The 19,224-nt window shown below is 45.9% G+C and overlaps 1 protein-coding gene across 1 annotated transcript in view; it reads right to left on the bottom strand.

Annotated features, from left to right (window-relative positions):
- KCNIP3 (potassium voltage-gated channel interacting protein 3) overlaps positions 1-19,224 on the bottom strand; it is a 465,763-nt gene that overhangs the window by 98,022 nt on the left and 348,517 nt on the right. The window contains exon 6 of the mRNA XM_029603301.1: positions 2,810-2,914. Coding sequence (XP_029459161.1) covers positions 2,810-2,914 — 105 coding nt within the window. The remainder of the gene's footprint in view (positions 1-2,809; positions 2,915-19,224) is intronic.

Here is a 19,224-nt window from a genome sequence, read left to right as displayed (position 1 = left end):
ACAGCCAATAAAAAGAGGAGGGTCATCAAGATTCAACAATGTCCGTAAAGTTCAAGAGCAAAGTTTTATTATATATAGGCAAGCAAAAGAGTTCAATCGTTAGCAGAAGCCTGATATCTAGGGTATATGGTGAGCAACAAAGTTGAAGTGGTAGCCAATTATCTCATCTTCAAGTATAAGATACAGGTATTGCTATTCTTCAGGTTAGCAGAGTAGTACTGTAAATTCATGCCTTGATTATCAAAGTTGTTGTGACATACAGCCTCCAAACCAAATACAGTGGATACCTTAACTCAATGCATCTTTTAAGCACCCGAAAGAGGCTTTATACTATAACCCAATACTCTCACAGGTATAATTTAATAAGCACTTTCTGCTATAAACTGATGCCTCAAATGATGGGCTGGGAGCAATGCAATATCTAGATATCAGAGAGAAGGGGACATCCCATAACTAGCTGACACAAGGAAAGGAATATCCTAACTATAGTTGTTCTCATGAGAAAGGAACTATACTACAATTGAGAAAAAATGTTAGGTGGTTAAATGTGTGATAGAAAGCCTCTGTTACTATCTGCAAGGTTTGATTTTTAGACTCCTAACACTCTTCCTTTTGGCTTCAATGTTTGAAAGATGTGAACCTGTGAATCATGCACTGGTACTAACTCTCCAACAATACAAATTCACAAAACAATACTGCAATGGAAAGCAAAATTCTAAAGTAGATATTCTGTCCCAAGAGTGGGGGACTGTGGCTCATACCAAGAGTGTAGGAATACTCATAAAATAAAGGGTGGTATGTGGCCACCCCAGAAGAAGGCAGGAGGAAAACAACAGACAGCCTAGGGTTGTTAACAGATTAGTGTTGATAAAGTTAGAAGCTAAAAAGAGGCAGAACACTGGATGGAGTTTCAAATGAGAGAGGGCTGAAGTTCTATTGCTTACTAGAGATGTGAATCGGAACCGGAATCGGTTTGGTTCCGGTTCCGATTCAAATCTTATAATTTTTATCGTCCGGCCCGATTGGTTTTTTGTTTATCGGCTGCACCCGATCCGATAAACAAAAAACCCACCCTGACCCTTTAAAACTGACCCCTTAGCCTCCCCCACCCTCCCGACCCCCCCAAAAACGTTTTAAAATTACCTGGTGGTCCCGCTCTCGGGGAGATCGCTCCCCGAGAGCGGGACCACCAGGCCGGTGCCATTAAGATGGCGCCGGCCATCCAGTGCTCCTACCATGTGACAGGGGCCGGCCAATGGCACGGATACCCTGTCACATGGTAAGGGCAAAGGGCCATCGGCGCCATTTTTATTACTGTCAGCCGACAGCCCGAGAACGGGAGATCGCTCCTGGCGCCCCCACTGGACCACCAGGTAATTTTAAAATGTTTTTGGGGGGGTCGGGAGGGTGGGGGAGGCTAAGGGGTCAGTTTTAAAGGGTCGGGGGTGGGGGTTTTTTTTATCGGGCCATTGGCGCCATTTTTATTAGTGGCAGCCGACGGCCCGAGAGCGGGCGATCGGTCCCGGGGCTTCCACTGGACCACCAAGTGATTTTAAAACGTTTTGGGGGGGGGTTTGGGAGGGTGGGGGAAGGAAAGGGATTAGTTTTAAAGGGTCGGGGTGGGTTTAGGGGTTGTTTTGGTGTGCCGGTTTTCCCGCCCCCCCCCCCCAAATAACTCCCATTAGTGGACACAAATCCGATTAACGATTTTTCACGATAAATCGGGGGAATTTCTATTGTATCGCATTCTTCAACAATTTTTGACGATTTAAAAAATATTGGACGATATTTTAAATCTTCAAAAAACGATTCACATCCCTATTGCTTACTAGCCCCCAAGAGAGGAAGCTATAAGAAGCAGAAAGAGAAGAGGGGTATACCAGAAACCAGAAATACAGGCTTGAGAAACAGACAAACTGAGGATGCCTGTAGGAGGTAAACTTCCCCACCGAGTGCTAAGTAGGAGAGGGCTAACAGATCCAGAATATCTGGTTAAAAAATGCTCAGGGAGCTAGCCAGATGTCCACCTCAACAAAAGCTATCACCCCCTCCGTATCTTTCTGCAGTCAGGATATCTCCATAGTTTGTTCCCGAGATACCCCATCTGACCCCTTAGCCTCCCCCACCCTCCCGACCCCTCTCCAAGATCTGTAGTTGATATACCCAGCACCTCTTTGCAGTGAGAGCCCCTCCCCCAGCATCTCTCCACAATCTGTAACGGATATTCCCAATCCCCAGATTGTAAGTGAGATCCAAAAACATCTCTGCAGTATATAACAGAGACCTCCCTCCCAAGCAGCACTCTGTATTCTGTAACTGAGATCCCCAGTATATATGCATTCTGAAACTGAGACATCCCTGATGCCTCTGCAGTCTGCAGCCAAGATCCCTCAGCCTCTCTCTGTCATCTCTCTGATCCCTCCTTCCCCTAGCATCTCTCTGCACTCTTTAAATTTGTACACTTCTCCCCGTGTCTATAATTCTAATCCCAGCCCCCCAGAGTCTTCCCTGCTGTGTGTATGTCCTGATGGTTATTCAGGGTCTCTGAAGTTTGTAAATCTGACTCTTCTGCCCTGCATCTCTCTGTAGTCTGTAACTCTGTTGTCTTTGAGCAGTTTGTATCTCCCCAAATGTTTCGCTGCTGTTTGTAACACTGACCCCTCTCCCAATGTCAGATTGCAGTTTGTAATTTTATTCCATTACTGGCATCTCCTTCAGGACTGTAAGTCTGACCCTTCTCCCTGAAATTTCTTTGTCCTTTTAGAAGATTCATCTTTGATGCTGCCCTGTTTTGTAGGGATAGCCTCACCTGGAAGAATCTCTCCACATGTTCTAGGGGTGCGCTCTCCCTCAGGATGGGGTATGTGTAGCGACCCATCATGTCATAGATGGATTTCATAATATCTAACATCTCCTGCAAGGAAGAATGAGAGAAGGCTAAGACAGATGCCAAAAACAGTGCAATCGCATAATGGAATGAGGATTTGAAATTTGCACTTTGATTCCAAGGGCTTGATATATTAAAATCTGAGTAAATATGTGAGCTAAATTCTAGCTCATATTTTATGTACTTGCATGGTAAAAACTGAGTTAACTCCTGATGCAGAAAGCTAATGGTATGCAAACAGGGCCGGTGCAAGGGGATTTGGCGCCCTAGGCGAGCCTTCTTCCTTGCCCCCCCACCCCCCGGTCTCGGCCCCGACTCCTACCTCATTCTCAATCACGCCCGCTGACTGGGGTTTTCTGGGTCGCGAGCAGATTGGGCACTGCTTGTGGCCTGCCAAATCTCCACTCCTCTTTGCCACCACTTGCGTCCCCATATGGCTCGCACCCAGTGGCGCACCAAGGGTCTCCGGTGCCCAGGGGCCAATGCATTTGTGTGCCACAGAAAATCAGTGGCATCTCTAGACAGAAGAATTTGTTTTGGGTGGGGGGGAGCCAAAATGACATTTCTTCATCTCACCCACCTCTATAGCATGGATCCTGCTTTAAAATTGGTTATAAAAAAAAGTGTTAATAAAAAAGTCCAAAGGGTCCTCTGCATTATTTTAAAAAGCTGGCCAGTTTCACACTTCTAGTAAAACTACTATAAAATTATTTGATAGCCTCATTCAACTAATTCTATATCGATTATGAGAGTGAAGTCTGGAATATATAGGAAGGGACAGAATGTCAATACAAATCCTGCACCTCCAGTTCTGTAACTCTGTGCATCCACTGAAATTCCCCCAACAATGGAGCTTGGATGTTTCCCTTACAGCGCATCATAGTAAAAGATATTTTCAAATTCTGGTGTCACCTCACAGTAACAGCAGCACAAACACCTTCCACTGCCAGACACATTGTGAACTAACACAAAGCACCGCAAAAAAGACACCCAAAATCTATACTGCAATCCCATCATAACATAACAGTAATAACACCAAGGACTCAAACAACAATAACCCTACCTGTGAATAAGCAAGGGTAAATATTACACTGGGTCCTAGAATACCAATACACCACCTACTGAGGAAACAAAACAAACCCGATTGCTATAGATCTCTATACAGACACTATATGATAGCAGAATCTCTCATCATGGTCACACACACAGAGCAGAGACAGACCCTCACCAAATACAGAATACAAAATAAAGGAGCACAAATTAGAAAAAACTGAAATGGAAACCCCAAGAAGCCAGACTCTGTGTATTAGCAATGGAAAAACAGAACAACCATTCCTCATAAAACAAATAAAATCAAGAAGCAAAGCATCAGTTATAATAGTAAAACCATACTAATAAAATATTTTAAAACTACTGATAAATAGAATTTCTATTAATTAAAATCATATTTTTTACAATTTCCCAAACACCAATAAAATATTTCAAAACAGTACATATATCAAATAACACACAATAATTAAAACTAATAAAGATTTCAAAAAGCCCCTGCTGTCCATACATGGGAGCTCGATTTCCAGTCACCCTGATATTGTCGAGGATTAGGAGGTTATCCTCTCTCTCTCACACATACTCACATGTCCATTCTCTCTCACACATACACTGTCACATACATACACATTCATGCTCTTATACCCAACCATAACCTCTCGCTTTCACAGACACTGACACACTCAGGCACTCTCTCCCCCTCCACACACACCCCCACACAAACTCTTACTCCCCTGGATTTTCTCATACACACTCATGCTCTCACTCTCACTGGCTCCCTCACATACACACAAACACACACTCCCAGACAAGCTCCCACTCGTTCTCACACAGACACACACACACACAGGCAAGCTCCTAGTCATTCTCACACTGAACCCCAGGCAGGCTCCCATTCATTTTCACACCACTCCCTCCCCATCCCCCAGGCATGCACACATTCATTCTCACACACACACAGACCCCCAGGCAGGCACCAATTTATTCTCACACACACACATACACCACAAACAGGCAGGCACCTATTCTCACACATACAAACCCCAGGAAGACACCCATACATTCTCATTCACAGACACACCCTCAGGCAGGCACCCATGCATTCACACACATACACCGCCAGGCAGACTCCCATTCATACACATGCACACACTAAAGGCAGAGACCCCCTCTCTTTCTTTTGCCAGCAACCTCAGAGCCTCTCTCATTCTTCTGCTGCCACTGTCACTGCTGCTGTATGGCTATTGCGGAGGTGCTGATTGCTGCTATTGGCACTGAAGCCCATTCTGCTGCCTCCTCTGTGCAGGCCCCATGGGCTTCCAGTTCCTCTATGCTGATCTCGTACATTGTGAGATCCGCATAGAGAAAGTGCTACTCTTGCACATTCCCAAAGATTACATGTTCCAATCAGTAAAAAGTAATTTATTTCTTTTTACATTTGCTGTCTGATCTTAGTTTTCTAATCGGTTGGTCACAGGCTTTTTTTTTTTCCACCTTCCCTTTCTTATTTTTTTGCCAATTCCTTTTATAACATATTTCTTTTCTCTCCATCTGTCTGCTTCCCTCAAACACACAGTCAGGTTCTCATTCTCACATGCTTTCTCTCTCTCACATACACAGGCACTCATTCTCACATGCTGTCCCTCATACAATCATTTATACACAGTCTCTCTCTTGCACATGCTGTCTAACTCTCACTCCCACATGCTGTCTTGCTCAAGCACAGGTTCTCACTGTCACATGCTCTCTCTCATACAATCATTCCTACACACAGGCTCTCACTGTCACATGCTGACTCACACACACAGGCTCTCTCTCACTCCCACATGCTGTCCTGCTCAAGCACAGGCTCTCACTGTCACATGCTCTCTCTCATACAATCATTCCTACACACAGGCTCTCACTGTCACATGCTGACTCACACACACAGGCGCTCTCTCTCACTCCTACATGCTGTCTTGCTCAAGCACAGGCTCTCACTGTCACATGCTGTCTCACACACACAGAGGCTCTCCCATGCTGTCTCTCAAACATTCAGGTCTTCACTCCCACACACACACACACAGTCTCTCAACTCATCTCATACATACACAATGTACAAACCCTCAGTCTCTCTCTCACCTCTGGGCCTCCTCTTCACGGGCCACTGCAGGATGGGCTCTGCAGCGGCCCCGGTCTTCTCGAGCCGCGCTGATCCTCTTCTGCACGTGGCTGATGCTCCTCCTCTTTCCTGCCCGCGCGGCTCCGGCAACATTTTTCTTCCGGGACCGCGCAGGCAGGAAGGAGGAGAAGTTCCTGCATTGGCTGAAGCTCCTCCTCCTTCCTGCCCGCGCGGCTCCGGCAACATTTTTCTTCCGGGGCCGCGCGGGCAGGAAGGAGGAGAAGTTCCTGCATTGGCTGATGCTCCTCCTCCTTCCTGCCCGCGCGGCCCCGGAAGAAAAATGTTGCCGGAGCCGCGCGGGCAGGAAGGAGGAGGAGCACCAGCATGTTTAGACGCGACTGTACCACGGTCCTGCCGATCTTCTTGCTGTGTGTATCCGGCACACAGCATAGCAGTAGTTCACCGCTCAGCCGCCATTGGGATGACGTCCACCGGCGGCCATTGGCCATCAGCGGCTCGGCGCCCCCTAATGCTCAGCGCCCTAGGCGATCGCCTAGTTCACCTAGTGCTTCCGCCGGCCCTGTATGCAAATATATCAGGAGTTTAAAAAGTGTGCTAATCTGAAAATGTGCATGGAAGACATGCTTAGCACATTGATAGTAAATTTCAAACAGCCATGCAGGCATAAATGTATATGCATATATCATCTCGTGCCCAGAGACGCAGCCACTTTATAACATACATGCGTATATGCGCGTATGATATAAAATTGGCTGTGTGCACATACATGTGCGCACAAATGCCGGCTCTACTGTGTAAATTGGGGGGGAGGGGGGGATAATATTAAATATGCATGCCAATGCAATAGCACTTTTTCCCAGTTCGCCCAGTTAACAGATCAGATTTCCTAACACCTACCCCGTTATTTAGCCTTCCTTTTACTGTTTTAACCCCGATCCTTAAAACCCCGCTGACTTGCCTAGTTTTTTTTTTTTATTTTAATACTTACATGCCATCCATAGCAGAAGTAAAGTTACGTGGTAGGGGATCCTGGCACGCGCTTGTATGGGTAAATATGTGCACATTTCAAAGTAACTTCCTGGAATGCCCATGCCCTGCCCATTATCCGCTCAGACCATGCCCACTAACCACCACTTTTTTAAGTTTTGTTTTGTTCGCGTATTGGAAGATACACGTGTACTTGCTTGCTTTTTAAAATACGTGCCAGCTGGAGACACGTTTATATCCTGGCTTTGGTGCACATAGGGTTTTTAAAATCAACCTTATAGTAAGATGAATTTTAAAAGCCTGGATGCTTGCAACAATTAGAGGATGCATGAATATGTTGGGCCGGTGCGCACTGAGATTTTAAAAGCCACCCAGATATGCACGGACATGCTGCTGTGTGCACAAATTCAAAAATTTTTTTAAAAGGGCAGGGCATGATTGTGGTTTGGGTGTGGCATGGGCATTCTGGGATTTTAACCTAAAATTTGTGCGTAAATGCTTGTGTACTGCTGCGCATTGGGGTCCCTTGCTAATAAGTTTACTTTTGCTATGGATGATGTGTAACTTATAAAACAAAAAAATATAGAGTGATCAGCAGGGTTTTAAGGGTTGGGTCTAACGGGGCGAAGGAAGGCTATTAAATTAGAGGATTTAGAAGTCCTATCCCTTAACTGGGCAAACTGGGAATGAAATGGTAAAATGGGCAATGGCATCGGTACACGTGCCTTTTAAAATCCCCCTACTTAAGAACATAAGAAGATAAGAAATTGCCATGCTGGGTCAGACCAAGGGTCCATCAAGCCCAGCATCCTGTTTCCAACAGAGGCCAAACCAGGCCACAAGAACCTGGCAATTACCCAAACACTAAGAAGATCCCATGCTACTGATGCAATTAATAGCAGTAGCTATTCCCTAAGTAAACTTGATTAATAGCCGTTAATGGACTTCTCCTCCAAGAACTTACCCAAACCTTTTTTGAACCCAGCTACACTAACTGCACTAACCACATCTTCTGGCAACAAATTCCAGAGCTTAATTGTGCGTTGAGTGAAAAAGAATTTTCTCCGATTAGTCTTAAATGTGCTACTTGCTAACTTCATCTAATGCCCCCTAGTCCTTCTATTATTCGAAAGTGTAAATAATCGATTCACATCTATTTTTTAACATGAAGACATATATGCATGTATGTTATAAAATAGTCACTTCCCTGGGCGTGGGCCGAAGAATGTGCGCACATGTGCGCCTGCGTGCCACTTACATGGTAGAAGTGGCATTTGCGCGCACAGGCGCATATCCACTTAAAATTGAGCACACATATGCACTTGGTTAGGCTATTTTATAACATGCAGGCATATATGCATGTATGTTATAAAATAGTCGCTTCCCTGGGTGTGGGCCACTTTGAAAGTTACTGTCCCTGTGCATAAAACATGTTTCCTACACAGGCAGCGCAATTTTTTGGGGGGATGGAGGTGGGAGTTTGGGCAGTTTTCCCATTAACTTTAGGACTGCTTTTTCCCCATCCAGGATTAGTGAGAAAGCTTTACCCTACTAGGAATGATATTCAGCAATAGCTAGATAAATGTAAATTAGTTTGCCAGAACACCTCCATTCTTCTCCTTTTTTATCCGGCTAAGTTTTAGCTGTGTAATGAGTTGCATGTCTGTCTAGAAAACATAGTCATTCAGCAGGGAGGGAAATGGATGTAACCCATGAGATTTGACTGGCTAACTTCCAAACTTAGGGCCTCATTTTCCACCCGGATCGCACGCAATAAGGGACGTTTCGCACGCGAAACGTCCCTTATCGCGTGCGATACCAAAATGGGGGCGGAGTCAGCCCCGGAAGAGGAGGGGTCGGGGTGTCACCGGGGCCGACTCCGTGAAGACGCCCCGGACGACGAAAAGGTAAGGTCCTTTTCGCGTCCAAGTTTGCGCCCAATAGCTACACCTTCTATGGTGGTGCTATTGGGTGCGAAACCGGCAGCGATCGCACTGCGCCGGTGCGATCGCTGCCAGCTAGCGCAGGCCCGCCCCCCGTTTCGGCCCCCTGCCCCTCATTCCCTAAAGTATCGCAGGCCTGCAATACTTTAGAAAATGAGGCCCTTAGCCAGATAAACCCTTTTGAATATTGATCATTGTGTCTTTTCATATTCTATTTTTTTCTATTGTAGTTTGATACATTATGGTGGTGGTTTGTAACAGCGTTCATAAATATGAAGTGAATTATACCGGCTAATTTGTGAGCAGAATGTTTTCGGGAAAATTCACCCACATGCTTCTGAAAATGTAAAAGTATTCACCTAAATCCAAACCCCTCTCCAACCCTGTCCCCCAGGAACACAAGTAAAATCACATGTATACAGTCTATACGCAGGTAAGTTCCTTCTCACCATACTGGCAGGTTATTTTATAACAGGCTATTTCCATGGGTAAAACACTGTTTTGCCCATGGAAATGTCTTTTGAAAATTACCCTCCCTAAGTATTTGTTGGCATTATACTTTTTCGAATACTGCTTTTATATAGGAAAATTGGTTCTTACCTGATAATTTTCGTTCCTGTAATACCATAGATCAATCCAGACCAATTGGTTGTGCATCCCTACCAGCAGATGGAGTCAGAGAGCAAAACCTTGGGCACTGCTACATATCAGAGAATGCCACCTGCAGTCCCTCGGTATTGGCCTATACCCAAGCCCACAAGAGCTAACGGGCAAAGGGGGTTGGAACCCAAACACAACAGCCAACCCATTCGTCCATAACCGAACAACAAAACAAGTAGACCACCTCGGAAACTGTTCCTTCAAGAGCATCTGCAATAGGAAATTTATTTCAGCAAATCAATGGAGCTTAAGGCAGTCTTTCAGAATCTTGAAAAGGAATGGGCCTCTGGACTGATCTGTGGTATTACAGGAACGAAAATTAGCAGGTAAGAACCAATTTTCCTTTCCTGAATATACCTATATCAGTCCAGACCAGTGGGAAGTACCCAAGCCACCCTACACTAGGCGGGAACCCGAAAGACCCGTGCGCAGTACACTCTCACCAAAGGATGATTCATCTTGCACCCTAACATCCAAACGATAATGCTTGATGAAAGTGTGAAGGGAGGACCAAACCGCCACCCTGCAGATTTCCTGTGGTGACAGAAGCGGACACTCACCCCCGGAGGTAGCTTGGGCCCTAGTGGAATGAGCCCTCAGACCCAAGGGCACCTGACGCCTGATAAATTTTTTATGAGGTCTCGAACATGAGTCGGATTGACTCTATCCGGGTCTGACAATGACTCATGTTCGAGACCTCATAAAAAATTTATCAGGCAACATCTCAACACCCACCGACCGAGGTTTGAATGAGGACGAAATCCCTGATGAAAGGTCCCTGGACGGACTTGAAACATAGCTGCGTCGGTCATCCATTGAGAACATCAGATAAGTCGGGATGTTGAAGGAGCTTAGAATTTAAGCCTGTGTCATGTTTTCTTATGCCAGAGAGGTCCTACATAAGCGAGTCAAGTACTCATAAATACCTTTTGGGATTATTATAATTCTACCGGGACATTCACATTTATCATTTTCATGATTGATGGAGTGAATTTTCACCATCGTTAATAATGAAGATTTTATTAAAAAAACACTAGAGAGGTTCACACTTGGTGCTTCATATTTTTTTCATGAAAAACATTCGGACGGGGGAGGTTCGTTTATGATTATAATTATAATCATATTACCCTTCTTGGGGATTTATGATAGCAATATGTGAAACGTTCCTCTCTTTTCCTAAAAAAATTTTTTTATTATAAAATATTGCGCACACGTTGTTTGAATATGCGACACCTGTTTTGGGGTCTATGAAGATTATATATCTGTTATAAAATCGATTTGGAGAGTTCAGATTGTGGTTTATCTAATTTCGTTAGGAATCCCTCATAAATAATTTGGTGCCCATTGTTAGTTTTAGCAGTAAATGATGACATAGACTTAATTGGCATCTCAGAGACATGGTGGAAGGAGGACAACCAATGGGACAGTGCTATACCGGGGTACAAACTATATTGCAATGAGAGAGAGGCGCACCCGGGAGGCGATGTGGTGCTTTATGTCCGGGGTGGCATAAACAGGATAAACATCTTGTACGAGACTAAATGCACAATTTAATCTTTATGGGTAGAAACCCTTTGTGTGTCGGGGAAGACTATAGTGATAGGAGTATACTACTGTCCACCTGGTCAAGATGGTGAGACTGACAGTGAAATGCTAAGAGAAATTAGGGAAGCTAACCAAATTGGTAGTGCGGTAATAATGGGAGAGTTCAATTACCCCAATATTGACTGGGTAAACGTATCATCGGGACACGCTAGAGAGATAACGTTCCTGGATGGAATAAATGATAGCTTATGGAGCAATTGGTTCAGGAAGTGACGAGAGAGGGAGAAATTTTAGATCTAATTCTCAGTGGAGAACAGGATTTAGTGAGAGATGTAACGGTGGTAGGGCCGCTTGGCAATAGTGATCATAATATGATCACATTTGATTTAATGACTGGAAGGGGGACAGTAAGCAAATCCACGGCTCTCGTGTTAAACTTTCAAAAGGGAAACTTTGCTAAAATGAGAAAAATAGTTAGAAAAAAACTGAAAGGAGCAGCTACAAAAGTAAAAAGAGTGCAAGAGCCATGGTCATTGTTAAAAAATACCATCCTAGAAGAACAATTCAGATGTATTCCACACATTAAGAAAAGTGGAAAGAAGGCAAAACGATTACCGGCATGGTTAAAAGGGGAAGTGAAAGAAGCTATTTTAGCCAAAAGATCTTCATTCAAAAATTGGAAGAAGGATCCAACAGAAGAAAATAGAATAATGCATAAACGTTGGCAAGTTAAATGTAAGACATTGATAAGACAGGCTAAGAGAGAATTTGAAAAGTAGGCTGCAGAGGCAAAAACTCACAGTAAAAACTTTTTAAAATATATCCGAAGCAGAAAGCCTGTGAGGGAGTCAGCTGGACCGTTAGATGATCGAGGGGTTAAAGGGGCACTTAGAGAAGATAAGGCCATCGCGGAAAGATTAAATGATTTCTTTTCTTCAGTGTTTACTGAAGAGGATGTTGGGGAGGTACCCGTACTGGAGAAGGTTTTCATGGGTAATGATTCAGATGGACTGAACCAAATCACGGTGAACCTAGAAGATGTGGTAGACCTGATTGACAAACTTAAGAGTAGTAAATTACCTGGACCGGATGGTAAACACCCCAGAGTTCTGAAGGAACTAAAAAATGAAATTTCAGACCTATTAGTAAAAACTTTTAACCTGTCATTAAAATCATCCATTGTCCCTGAAGACTGGAGGATAGCTAATGTAACCCCCGTATTTAAAAAGGGCACCAGGGGTGATCTGGGAAACTACAGACTAGTTAGCCTGATTTCAGTGCCAGGAAAAAAAGTGGAAAGTATTCTAAACATCAAAATCACAGAACATATAGAAAGACATGGTTTAAATGGAACAAAGTCAGCATGGCTTTACCCAAGGCAAGTCTTGCCTCACAAATCTGCTTCACTTTTTTGAAGGAGTGAATAAACATGTGGATAAAGGTGAACCTGTAGATGTAGTGTACTTGGATTTTCAGAAAGCATTTGACAAAGTTCCTTACGAGAGGCTTCTAGGAAAAATAAAAAGTCATGGGATAGGTGGTGATGTCCTTTCGTGGATTACAAACTGGCTAAAAGACAGGAAACAGAGAGTAGGATTAAATGGACAATTTTCTCAGTGGAAGGGTGTGGGCAGTGGAGTTCCTCAGGGATCTGTATTGGGACCCTTACTTTTCAATATATTTATAAATGATCTGGAAAGAAATACGACAAGTGAGGTAATCAAATTTGCAGATGATACAAAATTGTTCAGAGTAGTTAAATCACAAGCAGATTGTGATAAATTGCAGGAAGACTTTGTGAGGCTGGAAAATTGGGCATCAAAATGGCAGATGAAATTTAATGTGGACAAGTGCAAGGTGATGCATATAGGGGCGGATTTTCAGAGCCCTGCTCGCCTAAATCCGCCCAAAACCGGGCGGATTTAGGCGAGCAGGGCCCTGCGCGCCGGTAAGCCTATTTTACATAGGCCTACCGGCGCGCGCAGAGCCCCGGGACTCGCGTAAGTCCCGGGGTTTTCGGAGGGGGCGTGTCGGGGGCGGGCCCGAACCGTGCGGCGTTTTCGGGGCGTGTCGGGAGCATTCCGGGGGCGGGTCCGGGGGCGTGGCTACGGCCCGGGGCGGCCCGGGGGCGTGGCCGCGCCCTCCGGACCCGCCCCCAGGTCGCGTCCCGGCGCGCAGGAGGCCCGCTGACGCGCGGGGATTTACGCCTCCCTCTGGGAGGCGTAAATCCTCCAACAAAGGTAAGGGGGGGGCTTAGACAGGGCCGGGTGGGTGGGTTAGGTAGGGGAAGGGAGGGGAAGGTGAGGGGAGGGCAAAAGGAAGTTCCCTCCGAGGCCGCTCCGATTTCGGAGCGGCCTCGGAGGGAACGGGGATAGGCTGCGCGCCGGCTATACAAAATCGATAGCCTTGCGTGCGCCGATCCAGGTTTTTAGCAGATACGCGCGGCTCCGCGCATATCTACTAAAATCCGGCGTACTTTTGTTTGCGCCTGGAGCGCAAACAAAAGTAGGCCTATTCGCGGAGTATGAAAATCCGCCCCATAGGGAAAAATAACCCATGCTATAGTTACACAATGTTAGGTTCCATATTAGGTGCTATTACCCAAGTAATAGATCTAGGCGTCAGAGTGGATAACATATTGAAATCGTCGGTTCAATGTGCTGCGGCAGTCAAAAAATCAAAGAGAATGTTGGGAATTATTAGAAAGGGAATGGTGAATAAAACGGAAAATGTCATAATGCCTCTGTATCGCTCCATGGTAAGATCGCACCTTGAATACTGTGTACAATTCTGGTCGCCGCATCTCAAAAAAGATATAATTGCGATGGAGAAGGTACAGAGAAGGGCTACCAAAATAAGGGGAATGGAACAACTCCCCTATGAGGAAAGACTAAAGAGGTTAGTACTTTTCAGCTTGGAGAAGAGATGGCTGAGGGGGGATATGATAGAGGTGTTTAAAATCATGAGAGGTCTAGAACGGGTAGATGTGAATCAGTTTTTTACTCTTTCGGATAATAGAAAGACTAGGGGGCACTCCATGAAGTTAGCATGTGGCACATTTAAAACTAATCGGAGAAAATTATTTTTCACTCAATGCACAATTAAACTCTGGAATTTGTTGCCAGAAGATGTGGTTAGTATAGCTGTGTTTAAAAAAGGATTGAATAAGTTCTTGGAGGAGAAGTCCATTACCTGCTATTAATTAAGTTGACTTAGATAATAACCACTGCTATTACTAGCAACAGAAACATGGAATAGACTTAGTTTTGGGTACTTGCCAGGTTCATATGGCCTGGATTGGCCACTGTTGGAAACAGGATGCTAGGCTTGATGGACCCTTGGTCTTACCCAGTGATAAGTATCACATCATCACAAAGCAGCTGTGGAGCTGAAAGAAACAGAAACAAGAGGGACTGGGCCAACAGATTCCGTGGTTGGTTTTCCATGATCGGTGGATTTAAGAGCTTGTTTGTTATCCTAGCCAGTTTAATTCTGTTTTGTCTTTTAGGACCCTGCATTATTCCTTTCTTGCTCAACTGCCTTCGTCGGATGATGGAGGACATTGCTGAACGCAAAAAAGCCACGCAGCTCCTGCCACTGTACATGTATTCCTCTGTGCCTATAGAACCTGTTTAACCATCCTCATGTTTTATCCCTGGGCCATCTTCCCATACATGACAAGTCGGGCTACAAAGGGGAGTGGAACCAATAGGGCCCATCCGTCTCAAACCCGTGAAGAAACCATCGGACTGTTTGGGAAATTAGGGCCCTCTGAGAACTCAAATTGCTAATTTTTCTTGTTTCTGTTTCTTTCAGCTCCACAGCTGCTTTGTGATGGTGGGATACTTATCAATCTCTATGATAAGTATCAAAGGGGGGAATGTAGTGGGCGGAGACTCCACCCTGACAGAGGACAACCTGAAATTCCTACCAGCAGGACTTCATGTACCAGAATTCCCTGCTTCATGACGGGTTTACTTACAGTCTGCAATACAGCTGTAGTTAGGACATTGAGAAACTCTCTGTCAGCACGTTTTCATTTTTGGCTTCGCTGTTCTTATTCTCTGATAAGCTTTCACTGCCTGTCAAGTCTGCTAGATTAGAACAATGAATGTATTATGTGCAGGACAGTATTACTACAAACTCGTGAATTCTTTTCCAGAACTGCAAGTCCTGGCAGCCTCTCCTGCATAACATGGGAGAAGTTTCACGAAAGTTCCAGGGTGTCTAGGGAGGGGGTCAGTAGCCCCTCAGCCGGGATATGCTTGCTCAGCAATGCGTAGAACGCATGTGTAAAAGATAAGAAATGTGGAATGTATAAAAGCCAGCTCCTGAAGGGGAGGGGCACGCAGATTTCTGAGCCATTGTTCTCAGCTGTGTCTTGCATGCAATAAAGGTCTTTCTTTTCGGACCAGTTGTCTGGGGCCTCTTTTCTGACGGTAACACCAGTATGGCATGTTCTTATGTTCTTATGAAAGTCTGTATCATATCACCTCTGCTCCTCCTTTCCTCCAGGGTGTACATATTTAGATTCTTCAATCTCTCCTCATAAGTCATTCGATGAAGATTCTCCACCTTTTTGGTCACCCTTCTCTGGACTGCCTCCATCCTGTCTTTGTCCCTTCGGAGATACGGTCTCCAGAACTGAACACAGTACTCCAGATGTGGCCTCACCAAGGAACTGTAGAAGGGGATAATCACATGCCTTTTCTTACTCGATATTCCTCTCTCTATGAAACCCAGCATTCTTCTGGCTTTAGCTATCGCCTTGTCACATTGTTTCGCCGACTTCATATCATTAGATACTCTCACCCCAAGGTCTCTCTCCTGCTCCTTGCACATCAGCCCTTCTCCCCCCATCGAATACAGTTCTTTCGGATTTCCACACCCCATATGCATGACTCTGCACTTCTTGGCGTTGAATCTCAGCTGCCATATCTTCGACCACTCTTCCAGTTTCCTTAAATCCCGACTCATTCTCTCCACTCCTTACGGCATGTCCACTCTGTTTCAGATCTTAGTGTCATCCGCAAAAAGATAAACCTTACCTTCTATCCCGTCCGCAATGTCGCTCACAAAGATATTGAACAGGAACGGTCCCAACACCGATCCTTGCTGCACTCCGCTTAACACCGCTCTCTCTTCAGAGTAAGTTCTTTTCACCATCACACATTGTCTTCTGTCCGTCAACCAGTTTGCAATCCAGGCCAGCACCTCGGCACTCACTCCTAAGCTTCTCATTTTATTCACCAGTCTGCTGTGCGGGACCGTATCAAAAGCTTTGCTGAAGTCCAAGTAGATGACATCGAGCGCTCTTCCTCGATCCAATTCCTTGGTTACCCAGTCAAAAAAGTCAATCAGATTTGTCTGACACGATCTTCCCCTGGTGAATCCATGCTGCTTCCAGCAATTCTCCCAACTGTAGATAGTTCACTATGCTTTTTTCAACAGCGACTCCATTACGTTTCCCACCACCGAGGTGAGGCTAACTGGTCTGTAGTTACCAGCCTCTTCTCTGTTCCACTCTTGTGAAGAGGGACCACCACCGCTCTTCTCCAGTCATTCGGCAGCACTCCCGTTTTTAGGGATCTATTGAACATGTCACACAGCGGACCTGACAGCACATCTCTGAGCTCCCTCAGTATCCTGGGATGAACCTCATCAGGCCCCATGGCTTTGACCACTTTCAGTTTCCCCAGCTCTTCCCATACATTCTCTACTGTAAATGGAGTTTCATTTACTCCATTCCCCTCCCATTTCTTGGTAACTAGTGACGGTCCTTCTCCAGGGTCCTCTTTAGTGAACACAGAACTGAAGTATTTGTTTAATATTTCTGCCATTTCTTCGTCACTTTCCACACATTGATCCTGTTCACCTTTCAATTTCACTATACCACTTTGAACATTTCTCCTTTCACTGATGTATCTCTTTACCTCTTTGGCTATCCTTTCTTCCGCTTGACCTTTTGCCGTCTTGATTACTTTCTTTGTCTCCCTCAGTTCTACCAGATATTCTTCTTTGTGTTCCTCCCTTTGGGATCCAACCTGAGATTGTAGCCTTAGAAGCCTTGTCATCTTTCTTAGGTTCACCGAATAAGACAAACAGATGATCCGTTTGATGGAAATCATTGGTAACCTCCAAATAGCACAAGCGTGCATGACGCACATCCAAAAGATGAAGATCCCTTTCCTGAGGGGAATCCTGGGACGACTGCGTAAACCCTGGCAGGTCCACCTCCTGATTGACATGAAAGGCAGACACCTCCTTGGGGACAAAGGAAGGAACCGTGTGCAAAGAAACTCTATCATCGTAGATCCTAAGAAAAGGATCTAAGCAAGACAAAACCTGCAACTCCGAAATCCGTCAAGCAGAACAAATGGCCACCAGGAAAAGTGTCTTCAAGGTCAAATCTTTCACCGGCGCCCTGCGTAAAGGCTCAAAAGGAGCTCCACAAAGCACACGAAGCACCAGGTTTAAACTCCAGTCTGGACACAAAGGGCGGATGGCAGGGCGTAGATGCTTGACCCCCTTAAGGAACCAGGTAATATCCGGGTGAGCAGCCAGAAAGCGACCGTGAAACCTGCCCCGTAAGGCACCTAAAGCCACCACCTGGACCCGAAGGGAACTGAACGCCAAATCCTTAGCCAAACCCTGTAGAAGGAAATCCAACACCTGGGGAATGTCCATTGATAACGGATCCAAGGAGCGCTGGAGGCACCACCCCTCAAAAAGATTCCAGACCCTAACATAGGCCATAGAAGTAGCCAGTCGTCGCACCTGAAGAAGAGTGGAAATGACCTATTCTGAATACCCCCTTAATTGCAATCGCCGCCTCTCAAAAGCCAAGCCATGAGAGAAAAGTGATCCTCCTGATCTGAAAATATGGACCCCTGACGGAGAAGGTGCAGAAGATGAGTCCACTGAAGGGGACCCTCCAGAGCGATTCGAACCAGATCTGCGAACCATGGTCGATGCGGCCACTCTGGAGCTACCAGAACTAAGCTGCCTGGATGCAGCTCTATGCGTCGGAGAAGATGACCGATGAGAGGCCAAGGGGGAAAAGCATACAGAAGAATTCCTGTGGGCCTACCGAGCCCAACTCTTGTCGACAACAGAAGAAGCGGTCTGTTTTCACATTGGCTCGTGTTGTCATCAGATCCAACTGGGGCACTCCCCAACTGGCACAAATGAGGTTCCAAGCTTCGGGAGCCAGCTCCCACTCCCCCGGATTGAGCTGTTACCTGCTGAGGAAGTGCACTTGTACATTCTCCACCACTGCGACATGCGATGCAGTGAGCCCTCTGAGATGGCGCTCCGCCCAGGTGAATAAAAGCCTCGCTTCCAGCACCACTACGAGACTCCTTGTCTCTCCCTGCCAGTTGATATAAGCCACCATCGTCTTGTTGTCTGAGAACACCCGAACCATTCTGTTTCTGACTAGGGGCAGCAATGCTCGCAGAGCAAGGTGGATAGCTCTCGTCTCAAGGCAGTTGATGGACCAGGACCTCTCCCTTGTGTTATGGTTAAATGTGAATCCAAGGTAGTCAAGGATCTTACCTTTCGGAATGGTAGATCCGAGGGGTTCTCAGCCAGTGGAGATGACGCACTGAGCACAGACCGTACTCAAGGCAGGCTGCAGACAAACCGGTACAGAAGCAGTCCGAGTCAGAGGTAGGCAGCGGGCAAACAGGTCCAAAAGCAATCCGAGTCAAGGGCAGGCAGCAGGCAACAGGTCCAGGGGCAATCCGAGTCAGCAGGCAGGCAGCAGGCAACAGGCAACAGGTCCAGGAGCAATCCGAGTCAGTAGGCAGGCAGCAGACAACAGGTCCAGGGGCAATCCGAGTCAGTAGGCAGGCAGCAAACAACAGGTCCAGGGGCAATCCGAGTCAGTAGGCAGGCAGCAGGTAACAGGTCCAGGGGCAATCCGAGTCAGCAGGCAGGCAGCAGGCAACAGGGCCAGGAGCAATCCGAGTCAGTAACAAACAGGAACCAGACTAACACACAGGAGCACCAGCACAAGCAAGCCTGTAGCC

This window comes from Rhinatrema bivittatum, chromosome 5 (genome assembly GCF_901001135.1).
Source record: "Rhinatrema bivittatum chromosome 5, aRhiBiv1.1, whole genome shotgun sequence".
Classification (NCBI taxonomy): Eukaryota; Metazoa; Chordata; class Amphibia; order Gymnophiona; family Rhinatrematidae; genus Rhinatrema; species Rhinatrema bivittatum.
This window is presented reverse-complemented; position numbering and strand designations above follow the sequence as displayed.